This window comes from Palaemon carinicauda, chromosome 26 (genome assembly GCF_036898095.1).
Source record: "Palaemon carinicauda isolate YSFRI2023 chromosome 26, ASM3689809v2, whole genome shotgun sequence".
Classification (NCBI taxonomy): domain Eukaryota; kingdom Metazoa; phylum Arthropoda; class Malacostraca; order Decapoda; family Palaemonidae; genus Palaemon; species Palaemon carinicauda.
Genome location: NC_090750.1, coordinates 27,969,486 through 27,984,485, shown reverse-complemented (window position 1 = coordinate 27,984,485; position 15,000 = coordinate 27,969,486). Strand labels below are relative to the sequence as shown.

At 37.4% G+C, this 15,000-nt stretch overlaps 1 protein-coding gene across 1 annotated transcript; it reads right to left on the bottom strand.

Annotated features, from left to right (window-relative positions):
• Nucleotides 1-5,327: 5,327 nt before the first annotated feature.
• Nucleotides 5,328-5,797, bottom strand: LOC137619854 (uncharacterized). The gene is made up of 2 exons (XM_068350144.1): nt 5,740-5,797; nt 5,328-5,689 (listed from the first exon to the last, which is right to left on the bottom strand). Exons 1-2 carry the CDS (start codon nt 5,795-5,797, stop codon nt 5,328-5,330), a joined length of 420 nt encoding a protein of 139 aa, XP_068206245.1.
• Between the last annotated feature and the right edge of the window lie 9,203 nt (nt 5,798-15,000).

The following is a 15,000-nucleotide window of genomic DNA, read 5'->3' as shown; positions in this document are numbered from 1 at the left end:
TATTCAGTTTCTGATTTAATTTCTCTTGGGTTTAGGTGATTTCTAACAAAGAGTATTACCCCTCCACCTTCTTTAGTACGAAGTTCCTGCTTGAAAAGCTTGTAACTGTGGATTTCGTATTCTCTGATAGAATCCTTTATTGTTTCTTGAATCCAGGTCTCGGTAATACCTATGACATCTGGTTCCTCACTAGCTATCATTACTCTGAAGTTTTCCATCTCGTTTCTAAGTAACTGAGCATTGAATTGTGCTACTCTGAGAGAATTTTTAATGTCTTTTTTTTTCTCTGCCCTTGTGGCTTTAGTAGTTTCCCTGATTTACTAATGTTTGAAATTTACTTCTTCCTGAATTATCTAATGTTTCTGTCACATTTAGTGCTTATTGCTGGAGGGGTTTCTAAGGGTCGAGTCTATCCTTTGTCTACTTTGTTCCCTAAGTAATTTTAGATGTTGAGATTAAGTTGGTTTCCGTATACTCATTTGCCTTCTCCACTAAAGTGTATTTCATCTCTTTTGTATAACTTGCTCTTGCCATAGAAAGTGTCCCAAGGATCTTTAGAGGTAACTTTCTTTTGCTGGCATATGGACTTTAGCCTTTCATTTATCCCTATGACCTAACTGAGGGTCAATTGGCTGGCATTCGGTCTCGGGAAAATACCTATAATAATCTTATTTTATGTCTTCTTCCTAGCCTTTTCAATGTTTTTTTCGAGCTAGTTTAGGTGCCACATAGAGGGCGACTGTGGCACGGAAGTGTATACAGCTCTTCTCTTATAAAAGATTGTATGATATCTAGGGATGATTTCTAGCTTGGGTACACATTTCTTGTATGGGGAGATTGTTTTAAAAAATGGCCGATAAGAGGGCTGCCGGACTCAATCGGAAAACTCTCTATATCTCGAGAACGGATGCTTCTGGAGGAAAACTACATGGGACTAAATTTGTTCAAAACACTTTTTAACACTAGATGGACACATATTTGTGCAGTTTATTTTCAAATTGTGCTACTATAAGGACATAATATATGATTAGATAGTTGAATTGGTCAACTAACGTTAATTCTATCAAAACAAAAACTTTACTCCATTATATTTTGAGTTAACTAGTGTGGAGTCAGCTGAACATAATTGTTATAATATTTAATCAACAAAAAATTAAATCGAATGATAAAGAAGTAACTAGGCAGAAAAGGTATAAACCTGTGTAGTTATCTGTAATCTCCACGAATATGTCCATCAGACTGTATATGCATGTTAACTATGCAGTTCCACTTTGTGGATGCCCGTAGACCTAATTGGGCTGTCCTTAGTTTGAATGACACGATTGTTGGTCCATGATCCATCTGAAGTTACACGTACCAACAACGAAATGATAATCAATCAATCATACTGTAAAATGAAAATTCTTATCAAACCTAATTTACGGGAAAATATCTAATTTTCTCGTCCTTTGGGGCATTTGTAGATACAGTATGCATAACTGGTTTTATATTCTGTTGTTTGCGTAATTGCTTGAATTTCCACAAGCACAAAATCTTTTGCATGATACAGAGTTCATTCTGGATTCACATGAGTTGTGTCTGTATCAGATCTTGCAATTACACAGGCTAGGAAAATGCTCAGATTTTAGCTCTGTAATACACCTGAGGAGCCCATCTTGTCCTTGTTCTGCATATCCATAATGACATGGATCATGAATGCCTACATCATCCTTCAATAAACATGTTTCATTGAAAAAATTGTGGAGTAACGGGAGATGATGAGTATGTCGTGCATCACGAGTTTTTGGACATATAACTTGGAAGGGTAATCATTGTATTATGAATAGGGTAGAAGTTATTTCTTGATATGGGTAATCTCTTTATTCTAACAGTCTAGGATTAAGTATTAAACTTTGCAACTGAAAAGGACTTGTCAAAGACAAAGGCAGATTTTAATATAAAATACGTCAATGAAGGACGTAATAAATACAATAAATTTCATGAACAAGCTGTCAAATAAAAAGGCCAAGCAAATACTTCATCCTTTGTTGAGGGAAAGGGGTTCTCAAATGAAAGAGTAAAAAAAAAAAAAAAAAAAAAAAAACGTTAATCTAGCAAAAGAGGCATCTAATGCTCAGGGGATAATACTACATGCCACCCTGACACTTGCACGAATTTGTGGCACGTATTGTCACGACTCGAGTCATGCCAATGCGCAAACTAGTCGTAAACTGGCAAGAAGTGTTCGTATACCCGTCGTGACATCGTGGCATGTCGTGACATCGTGGCATGTCGTGACATCGTGGCATGTCGTGACGAAAATTTTTAAATGTTCAAAATTTTGGTCCAAACAAAATTTCAGGACTGGGTCATGAACTATGCGCAAACTGTTCGTGAACTTGTCTCGAACTTGTCGGGACGATGCGGGAGGATACGTGCCAGTGCTTGGCAATGCGTGTCATGCCATGACTGTAACGAACTACTACGAATAGTTCACGAACGGCTCACGTCGAGTTCACGAGTAGTTGACGACATGTTCACGAATATGCGCGCGTCGAAGCGTGGCCGTGCCTTCATACTGACAGGGTCACATGTACTGCACGCATTGATGGCACGAGCAGTTTGCGCATGGCACGAGCAGTTCACATTCAGTTCACGAACAGTTCACTAACAGTTCACGAACAGTTCACGAACAGTTCGTGAGCAGTTCACAGCTAGTGTGCGACAGTGGCGCTCGCGTCGATATGGGGTTATTTATAGAGCTTCCTGGACACCGGTCGCCATTCCAGAGCTCGCCAGCGAAGAGACAACATGCCTAAAACCAAGCTGACAAAAGGAAGAGGGAGAAGGCCAGAAGCCAACAGGGCAAAGGCAGAGACCGCTGATAGAGATAATTCTCCTCACAAATCAATATCAAGTCTCGATCTCGTGATCCTTGAGACACAGAAGGATCCAATCGAAATCCAGAGACAGTCATCCAGTGAGGATGAGAGAAACCAGAAGAAGCGGGTCCGGGTGTCCAAGAAAGAAATCCCTGACTACCGCTGGACAGAAGAGGCGGAGTTTAGGTTGGCGTGGCTCAACGTGGCAGCCAAGAACAGCCGGTGGGACCAACTTGAAGAGCAGGTGGAGCCTCCTGCCATTGGTGCCCAATGCAAGAAGCATTACGAAAACTTGAGAACCAGGGTGGGGAAGATTATGAAAAAGGAGAAGAAGAGTGGAACTGGCCAGGCCCAAAGGATTGCCCATGACGACCAGATCATGGAGACCTTGTGTTTCCTAATCCAACACATTGTCCGGGGAGAGACAGTCCCCAGTGAGCAGTTTGCTGTCCCAGAGTCAGCTGCAGTGACGGTCAGTGAGGGAGATGATGATGAAGTGAGGTCCACAGATTCCCACATCCAAGCATCTACTAGCACCGGGAAGGGCAAGGGTATGGGGAAGCGGTCCAGCCCACCAACAACAAAGACAGACACCACAACTGGCAACACCAGGATGATCCACAAAGACCTTAGTAATGTAGTGCAAGATGGGAGAATCCCAATGTGTACATGTAGATTGTATTCCAGTTTCATCCATTGCTTTTGACATAGAATGTGCAATATGTTGCATTGAAATGCTGTACTAAATTGTTACAATGTTTGTATGTTTCAGATCATGTCCAAAGCAGACTCCTTAGCGCCCAGCCACTTGTACATTGGCCAGCACAAGATCGTACATAGATTTTCATGCTTGGTGGAAGGCCACATGCATGCCATCTCGGAAGACTAATGGCATGAATTCCAGATAGACTGCTTCAACATTGTACACCGCTACAGGCAGTGGCGTCAGCTCTTCCAGCAGCCACATCAATAACCACTCATGACCTGGCCAGGCCCACAGCAGCAGCAACCTTGGCAGCCCCCTCAGCAGCAGTAGTTCTGGCATCCACCTCAACCAGAAACCTTGCAGGCACCGCCAGAGCAGCAGCAGTAGCAGCCTCAGCAGCATCATCCAGCCAGTCAGCCATCACCTCTAACCTGGATGCCGCCCCAGTCACCACAGTCTTCAGGCCAGTCCTCCTGGCCCCGTACCACGGAGTGGCAACCAGCGATGCCACCTGCACCGTCAGCCACCCTTGTCCAGGCTCTTTCACCAACAACTTCAGAATCGTCAGCCACCCTTGTCCAAGCTCCTTCACCAACACCTTCAGTGTCGTCGCTGTCAGACACATTCAAGACACCTGTGACACCACTCAGCTTCCCGGCCCTGACCCCAGGGTCCGTCTAGAACAACCTAGAAGAGGGCATGTAACCCTCATCCCTCTACACCTCCAAGGAACTCAACACCCCACCAGTCCATCGAAAATCACCACGCAGCGGTACCACAACCAGCAAGGACACTGACTGAGATGAGACACTTGTAAAAATTTATAAATATTTGGACTGTGATACTTGTGCATATTTGATGCTTGCTGTTTTCATGTAAATAGAATGCTTTCTTATTTCAAAACACTTATTTTTCTCTTTAACCTTAAAATAAAGTGAAAGAAAATAGAAACGAAAAAAAATTAAAAAACAAAACAAAGAGGAAAGAAAAAGAAACGAAAAAATGAAGGGCAACAAAAAAAATAAATGTTTCTTTTATTTAAAAAATGGAACAACTGTGGATGCAGCTCATGGAGCTACTACCAGCAAGGACACTGACTGAAATGAGATACTTGTAAATAATTGGACAATGATAGTTGTACATATTTGGTGTTTGCTGTTTTCATGTAAATAAAATGCTTTCTTATTTCAAAACACTTATTTTTCTCTTTAACCTTAAAATAAAGTGAAACAAAATGGAAACGAAAAAAAAATAAAAAAAGAAAGAAAATGAAACCAAAAACTGAAGGACAAAAAAAAAAACACACGAAAAATAAACGTTTCTTTTATTTCACAAATGGAACAACTGTGGATCCAGCTCATGGAGCTACTACCAGTAAGGACACTGACTGAGATGAGACACTTAGTAAATATTTGTAAATAATTGGACAATGATAGTTGTACATATTTGATGTTTGCTGTTTTCATGTAAATAAAATGCTTTCTTATTCCAAAAAATAAAGGGCAAAAAAAAAAAAAAAAAAAAAAAAAAAAACACACGTGGAAAATAAACGTTTCTTTTATTTCAAAAATGGAACAACTGTGGATGCAGATCATGGAGCTACTACCATTCTTTCTTGCCAAGGGACAGCACAAGCAGGGGACATGTAGTAATGTGAAAGGTAGTCTCGCTGATCCTTTGCATCCTTCTGGGTATGATGGCTGGTTAGAGACAGCAGCCCCTGCAGGTGTCACTCAGTCCTCCATCCACCAGGGATCAGATCATGTGTTCGGATCTTCGCGGTCCACTTCTGAAATTTCGTGTGGGTATCTGATGACGATGAGGTTGTGCAGAACACAGGCGCACATGGCGATCAGGTTGATGGTGTCGGGGTGCTGATATTTCGTCGTTAAGAAGTAACGGAACCTTTGACATAAAATTCCAAGGGCATATTCCACGACACGTCGAGCACGAGACAGCCTGTAGCTATATATGTGTTCTCGTAGGACTTGTGACCGATGGGAGAAGGATTTCATCATCCAGGTTCGGAGAGCAAAGGTGTCATCCCCTACGAAGTGATAGGGCACTGGGTGGTCATCATTAGGGAGTGGTTCTGGATGAGGCACTCCAACTCTGTTCTCTTCTACAGCATGTTGCAGGGAACAGTTACTCCATGTTTCTCATCCGACGCACCACCCTCTGCTCCAACATCCACATAGAGGAACTTGTAGGTAGCATCTGCCACAGCCATCAGTACAATACTATGGAAGCCCTTGTAGTTGTAGTAGTAAGAGCCAGTATTGGGTGGCTTCTGAACCTGGCAGCAACTTCCTTCCGCTCCTCTTCTGTTTTGGGGCAGCACAGCACTTCGTCCTTGTAGACCGTGATGATGGCTTTACACACCTCGGGTATGAACTTGCAGATGGTACTTGCTTTAACCCTGAAGCTGTACTGCAGACTTGGATAGGAATTTCCAGTGGCTAAAAAGCAGAGGGTGGCAGCCAGCTTCAGTCCAACTTGAAGCAGTTCCCTCATGAAGGTAGACTGCTTCTGGAGGCGAGGGGTAAACTTCTCAACCATCTATTGGAACAGGTCAGCTGTGATTCTGAGGTAATTTTTGTGGCCCCTTTGATCTTACCCGTGGAGTTCAGTATGTAGACTGTCATACTGTCCAAACTCGTGCCTTCTGGTTAGCCATTCCCTGGCCCACACTTTCCTCTGTGTCTTTCTTCGAGGTTGGATGCCTTTTGTTGCTCTTCGGCCTCTGCCAGCCTTTTTTTGCTACTCGTTAACAATGGCTAGAGCAGCTGCCAGGTATAGGAATCTTCTCCTCTTTACAATGGTGTCTCTGACAGTAAGCATGGTTGTCTCTTCCAAAGCCAATCCAAGAATGACCAAGGGTTGGAGAAGCCCCGTTTTTATATGGCGTGGCCAAGTCGGCACGACACCATCCAAATTGTGGAAACTCGTCGTGCCAATGTGGGAAGTGCGCAAACTAGGCGCAAACTATGCGCAAACTAGGCGCAAACTATGCGCAAACTATGCGCAAACTATGCTTGAAGTCGTCATGCCAGTTCTTCTCAATGTGGACATGAACGGGCATGCATTCGTGAACTATTTGTGAACTCGTCGTGAACTCATCGTGAACTATGCGTGAACTAGCCGTGAACAGTGTGGGAGCCTCCCAGTTCGTTCCCAAAAATGGCACGACTTGCCACGACATTCGTGGCAAAAATTCGTGCAAGTATCAGGGTGCCCATAGGTAGAGGGTCGGTGTTTTCTATTATAGCTTCTAGCTTATGAACTAACATGTATAGGTACATCCTTCATCTTAAAAGATGGAAAACTACATAAAACTAAAACAACTGAATTAGTTCCTGATATAGAGAAGAATTTGCTGTTGGAAATTCCATGAAAGCCTTTGGAAAGTTAGTTGAAAGGAAATTGATTAGAATTATATCTGTCAAACGAAGCAAATTAATTTATTTAGTTTTATAGAGTTCTGCTTTTCCAGATATGGTTGTAGCTTAGCTAGTAATAATAATAATAATAATAATAATAATAATAATAATAATAATAATAATAATAATAAGTGTAACAAAAGTTAGAAAAAGACTAAGATGCACCAAGAAAGAATCTATTCACATAACAATATCAAGAAGTTTGATAGCCTGACCAGGAGACAAGAATGCGTTGTGGTCTTCAGTCCATGATAAAAATCAATTCTAGAAATTCTTTCAAACATTTCCTCTACAACATCAAGAAAGATTGTCAAGAGTAACTGTGTTTCTAAGTGGTATAGTTGGAGTAGAAGCACCTAAACTACAGTATGGACACGTGGCAAAGGTACCTAACTCGAGGTCTACTGTTGATAAACCCGATGAAATATTGTTCATTTACATTAATCCTGCTGGGAAATCTACAAGTATTTGAAGTCCATCAATTTTCTCTTCAGATACTGATATATTTGTGTGTTATTCACTACTATCATAGTGTCTATGAATAAAATGTTTTTAAAAACTTTGGACTTTTTCTGGATAGTGGCACATAACCGCATGATTTTTTTGAAGCAGTGGAGAATCAAGATATTAAAACATTCATTACTGGCTATTCGTTCACTCAGTAGTTGTGGCACGACAATTTAAAGTTGGGACAAACCATGCAGCTCTAATGCGAGGAAAGATTGTACATATCTTCTTAAAGACCTTGCAAGAGAAGACCTATCAGACATAATACTAGAAAATATTGAAGAGTATTTGACTAATGTTGTCAAAAGGTTTCAAAAGAATGAATAATCTACGCCTCTTCAGGTACCAGGTCATGAAGAATCTAGATTTTATGAAGTTCCCAACAACTTCTAGTCTAAAGCTACATACCAAAGGGTGTATCTACAGGCAAACAGTTAGTACAGTACAACTTATTAAAGGACGATATAGGAATTCCTGCTCCATGTCATTATGGATATGAAGAACAAAGACAAGATGGGTTCCTCAAGGGTATTACAGAGCTAAAACCTGAGGCATTTTCAAGCTCGTGTAACTGCAAGATCTGTTACAGACCAAACTCCTGTGAATCCAGAATGAACACGGTACCTTGTTCAAGATTTTGTGCAATTGCACAAATAATAGCATATAAAACCAGTAATGCACATTGTATCTACAGAGACACCGAAGGACGAGACAATTAGATAAATTCCACGTAAATTATGTTTACAGTATGATTGATTGATTATTATTTCGTTGTTGGTACGTGCAACTTCACATGGATCATGGACCAACAATTGTATCATTTCAACTAAGGACAACCCAATTAGACCCACGGGGCATCTACAAAGTGGCACTGCATAATTAACATGCATATACAGTCTGATGGATATACTCGTGGAGATTACGAGTAACTGCATATACCTTTTTTTGCCTAGTTACTTCTTTATCATTCTATTTAACTTTTTGTTTATTAAATATTATAACAAATAAGTTCAGCTGACTCCACACTAGTTAACTCAAAATATAATGAAGTAAGTAAAATCTTAGCTGCTTTTTTGTCTTAAGCTGTGCTACTATTCGACTGGTGGAATTCATGAACTCCCCTACTTAGTTGATAATTATTTTCTCATTAAGTTATGCCCGGCATGTTGCCTTATTTTGTATCTCTTGGATACTAATCCTTTTTCTACAACATTGTCTATGACTTGTTAGCTTCTTATTCCCAGTTGTTGGAACTTGAACATAATCTCTATCGTATGTTTTCTTAGTTCGTTGATTTCTTTTTTAATTTTTTTTCCTATTTCCGTCTCCTGTTGGCAGACCAGGCTTGCTTTATTATGATGCAGGCTAGCAGCCCACCCTTCTTTGAATTCAATGCACCATTTTCTTATTTGACACCTTTTCTTTACGGTATTGTCTGATATATATATATATATATATATATATATATATATATATATATATATATATATATATATATATATATATATATATATATATATATATATATATATATATATATATATATATATATTTGGATATCTCTCCTAATTACTTGTATACATACCTGCTCTATGGCCACATTTGTAAAAGGGGGATGGCTGATAATTGCCCACAGGCTCCCGCATCCACTTAGCCGTAGATGGCTTTCTATCGTTTCTGTTCCCAACCTCTCATAAGTGCTGTTAAAACAACAGTTAAGTCTTTTGAGCTATTCCTAACGCACTGCAGCTCTCAACTGAGCAGCACAAGGCAGAAAACTTGTAATCGCTGTTTATACAATGTTTGGAAAAGGTATTTCTAGACTCTCTCTCTCTCTCTCTCTCTCTCTCTCTCTCTCTCTCTCTCTCTCTCTCTCTCTCTCTCTCTCTCTCTCTCTGAGAGAATACATTCCACAAACAGTTATTAATTAAGGTTAAGGCCCGTTTCTTTTCATTATGCTGTATTTGTTCCTTCTCATCTTGGTTTTGGATTCGAAAACTCGACTCATTGAGTTGTATGATTATCACTGTTTGTTGTATATTGTACATGATGAAACGCACTTTTGAGGGATGTGTACATTCTATTTCCGAAGAAAGTTAGTGCTCCTCATTTAGGGAATCAGGCAATTAAGTATTTTTTCTATGATCATCAAACCAATAGTCATACAAATATCTATTGGTGTTGCATGCCGTTTTTGTGAGGTATCTGTATGTGTGGAGGTGTAATATGAGATTGCTCGATTACAGGAAACGTAATCTAATATCGTAATACTATTTCAAATTTAGTTATTTTCCAAGAAATTAAGCGTAAATATACTCTCGGTATCTTTCAACAATATACATGCGTTTATATTGTTTAATTTTCTATGCTGCTTATTTTCCTTATATATCATCAGAATTTCAAACATATTGAGTTTTATATAAATTTAAGAATCATTAACTAGACGTTACTTTAGTGACATTCAAGAACGCTCGTTGTAAACTTAAATAATTTTCAAATATAAAGAGTGCTTCTTTTTTTTTTTCTTTGTTGTATTTGACAAATATTTCATAAGCCTTCAACTTTGTAGAAAGATTCATTTGTTTAAAGATTTTTTCTTCCCAATATGAAAGAAATATATTTGGAAACTCGCTTCCGATAACCAAGATACTATTAAGTTTCAATACTTCAGATTGAAACTTTATACTCTTTGGAAGAGGTATATAAATACCATTGTGGCTCAAGTTCATAATGTAAAATGGAATAGTCAGTTGTTAATCTCATTTTGTTTTGGTTCTATATTTCTTCAGCTCCACTTTACCAGCAGCTAGTCGTGTTAGTTTACTTCATATCCCTAAAAATAATAATTTTACAAGATCGTTTCTACAAGGATAAGTAGTTATCATATAGAGAAATTCCTTTGGATCGTTGATCCCAAGGTAGAGTAAATACGATATCAAAAGGTATTCGTGTCTTATTAAAATAAATGAACCAGTGTTAGTGATAACATTATTATAAAAGGGCGAAGATTTACAATCTTACAAATCCTATATATTATTGCAGAAGGGAACATTTTGACTCAAAATAAACACACGATTTCGAGTCAACCGTCTAGATTATTTTCAACTCTGGCAAAAGTACATAACTTAAAAAAAAAATTTAATCACGGTTTTTTTTTCATAAAAAGGCAGAGAGATATTAATATCAAAAGGTTTTTTAGGGTTTATTTGAATATGAAGTATATTCATTTACACACACACACACACACACACACACACACACACACACACACACACACACATATATATATATATATATATATATATATATATATATATATATATATATATATATATATATATATATATATATATATATATATATCATCGTCATCATCATCATCTCCTCTTACGGTTCTTGATGCAGAGGGCCTCTGTTAGATTTCACCAGTCATCTCTATAGTAAGCTTTTTAATCAATAATTCTCAATTCATCATCTCCCGCTTCACGTTTCATAGTCCTCAGTCATGTAGGCCTGGGTCTTTCAATTCTTCTAGTGCCTTGTGGAGCCCAGTTAAACGTTTGGTGAACTAATCTCTCTTGGGGAGTGCGAAGATCATGACCAAACCCTCTCCATCAACCCCTCACCACGATCTCATCCACATAGGGCACCAGAGTAATTTCTCTTATAGCTTCATTTCTAATCTTCTCCTGCCATTTTACTTCCAAAATTCTTCTGAGGGCTTTGTTTTAAAATCTACAAAATTTGTTGGATATTGTTTCATTGTCATAATACGACTCTTATCCATACAGTAACACCGATCTCACTAACTGGTATATAGCCGGATTTTTCTGTGCAATTTCAAATGATTTAATTTCAAAATTTTTCTTAACCTTGACATTGTCTATTAGAAATCATAGTTCTTAAATATTTAAATGATTCTACCTCATTAATCCTTTCTCCTCCCAATGACATTTCATATTCCATTGCACATTCCGTTCTCATCTTTTCATGCATTCTGGTAACCAGGCATTTTAATTCCGGTGGTGTCCTGCTAGTATGGACAGCATCATCAGCATTCTCCAGGTTAGCGAATTTCCTGTTACCAATACAATTCAATCCTTTTCTACCATCCCCAACTGTTCTATGCATTACAATATACACAAGTAGGATAAGCAACATAAGTGACAACACATTCCATTGGAGAACTCCACCATTCACTTGAAATTCATTTGATAGTACTCCACTAACATTGACTTTCCATTTGCTGTCCTTATGAACAGACTTAATCAAATTTACATATTTAAGAGGAATTCTATAATAACGCAGGACTCTCCATATAATTGGCCGGTGCACACTATCAAAGCCTTTTTCATAGTCCACAAATGTCATTAAAAGAGGATTTCTATATTGTACACATTACTGTACATGTCTTGAAATGAAAATTTGGTCCCTATAACTTCTACCTATATTAAATCCTGCTTGTTCATCTCTCAGCTTTTCCTCAATCTTTCTCTCTAGTCTCTTTAGAATAAGCATACTAAATATTATCATGACAACTGACGTAAGTGTGATTCCTCTGTAATCATTAACATCAGTCAGATCTACCTTTTTTGCTATTTTCACCAACACTCTTAGTTCCCATTTATCAGACTTTGCCAGCTCATGGCATATTCCACAAAAGAGTCTTGTAAGTATTCTGGGAGTCATTTCAATTACCGGCCAATATCATCTTGACAGTTATTCCATCGTATGCAGGAGCTTTCCCTCTCCTGAGTTTTTATTTTTTATGATATCTTCAATTTCATGCACACTGAATTAATTCATGGGCTCATCAAGGTCTTCCTCAGCTTCAGGTATATGAATCAAATCATTCCCTTCGTATCTCCTATTCATGACCCTACTAAAGTGTTTCAATTAACGTTCCCTTTCTTCATCTTCTGTTATTATGACAGATCCATCTCTCTTTTTGATAGGTATATGCTTCTTCTTTGCCCCAGTAGAGATTTCATAATAATTATGTGAGGAGTCCTTACGCCATAGCCAATCCCTAAATACATAGCTTTGTCAGCCCCATCTGCTTTCCTGTCTAGATATTCTCTCCAGTCATCCATGGCCTTTCTTTTGACCTCACTATCAATACTGGTACACTTAGCATGTTCTACCTTATAATTTCCATTAATTCCACTAAAACATTCAACAATTAATTTGTTTTTGTCTTCTTTTAATAGTATCCCAAGTATCATTTGATATCCATGGCTTTATCCTTGTAACTCCATGTCCTAAAACTTCACTACCAAATGACTTATATATGTTCTTATTATTACCCTAGTCTTCGTTAATTGTCGGCGCTTCTTCTCTTAAGGTTTCTAAGAAAGCAAATCAATTCCTACATTAAATTGCAAATCTTTCCCTCTGCTCCTCTTTTAGAAGATTACTTGTATCAAACCTAGGTATTCTATCTACATTTCTGCTTGGTGCTTTTATTTTTATTTTTAGTGGGGCAATGAGGAGCAGGTGATCACTCCTCCCTCTTTCTAATAATGGCTAGGTGATCTATTTGATTTTTGTAATTTCTATATGGTAAATTGTATGTATATTTGTGGATGCCCTTGTGCTGAAAAAGAGCACCGCCTATATCAAGATTGTTTGTTGAACAAAAACTTATAAAATGTTCTCCATTTTCGTTTGCAACGCCAAGACCTTCAACACACATCACATTCTCTATACCTTCATTATTCCTTCCAACTTTAGCATTGAGGTCACCAATCATATTATTCCTATATTTCTCTGGGATCTGATATATTACACTCTGTAGTTCTTCCTGGTATTCATCTTCCCTTTCTTCAGGGGCATCATTTCTTGGTGCATAGCAAACTATAAAGCTCATATTGCACTACTTTTATCTAAATTTTGCAAGTAACTATGTATCATTTCCAGCTCTCCACTCAGTCAATGCCTTTTTTGCTCTTGGTATCATCATCATTCATACCCCTTCAGTTTCTCCTAAATTGATATATATATATATATATATATATATATATATATATATATATATATATATATATATATATATATATATATATATATATATATATATATATATATATATATATATTTTTATGTATATTTCCTTGGTCAAAGATTTCCTCACCAATCCCCTTGCAACGTGTTGTACTTAGGGCCAGGATATCCAAGCTAATTTCATAAATTCCTCCTCCACTTGCTGTTATTTCCCAATCTGATTCATCATTTTAACATTCTACAGTAGTTACCAATTTGCTATTTTTCTTTAATATTTATGAACCAGGAGATCCTTAGCACCCGGCTACGCAAGGGAATGTAGGCCATTCTGTCCTTTGCCCTTTCCATAGATTGACAAAATCCATAGAGGATTCATTGGCTAGATTCATCAAAGGATAGGCAATTCCTTGTGATGTGCAGTGCCTACATAACATAGGCCAGTGACCCCTGCCGGTCCATAATAATTCTTGTAAGATCATCCGCCAGGCATCAAGAGTAGAAGCCGAAAAGAAATCATGTCTATCTACGCCTTAAACCTAATCAGTCACCCTACTGCCAATGAATTCTTCGAGATTTAAGGGGCCATTTCATCTACACCTAAAGTTCTCGTTACTCCATTATGTACCTCATACTCTTATACAACACTTGGTAATCATGGATTGCTAAAATATAGCGCCTAGCACGCTATGATATATATATATATATATATATATATATATATATATATATATATATATATATATATATATATATATATATATATATATATATATATATATATATATATATATATATATATATATATATATATATATATATATATATATATATATATATATATATATATATATATATATATATTCAAATAAGCCATATATATTTTTGATATATTAATGTCTGGATTTTCTTAACAACCTCGGGATCACAGACCCAGGCGAAATCTCACAAAGACAAGAGCTTGGCTCCGGCCGGGAATCGAACCCTGGTCGGCAAGCTTATATAGACAGTGACTAACCCACTTTGTTCGTGGCCAAGTGGGTTAGTCACTGTCTATATAAGCTTGCCGACCAGGGTTCGATTCCCGGCCGGAGCCAAGCTCTTGTCTTTGTGAGATTTCGCCTGGGTCTGTGATCCCGAGGTTGTTAAGAAAATCCAGACATTAATATATCAAAAATATATATGGCTTATTTGAATATGAAAAACACGTAAAAATGTGCAAAATTTATCATATATATATATATATATATATATATATATATATATATATATATATATATATATATATATATATATATATATATATATATATATATATATATATATATATATATATATATATATATATATATATATATATATATATATATATATATATATATATGAGAGAGAGCATATGATAGAGTTGATAGGGAAGCAATGTGGAATTTGATGAGGTTATATGGATTGGTGGAAGGTTGTTGCAAGCAGTGAAAAGTTTCTACAA

Bases quoted from the DNA above. Each gene is read 5' to 3' on its own strand.
- LOC137619854 (XM_068350144.1), bottom strand. From the start codon at position 5,797: ATGGCTGTGGCAGATGCTACCTACAAGTTCCTCTATGTGGATGTTGGA. The intron at 5,690-5,739 runs GTGCGTCGGATG...AACATGCTGTAG, and splicing joins GGATGTTGGAGCAGAGGGTG to AAGAGAACAGAGTTGGAGTG.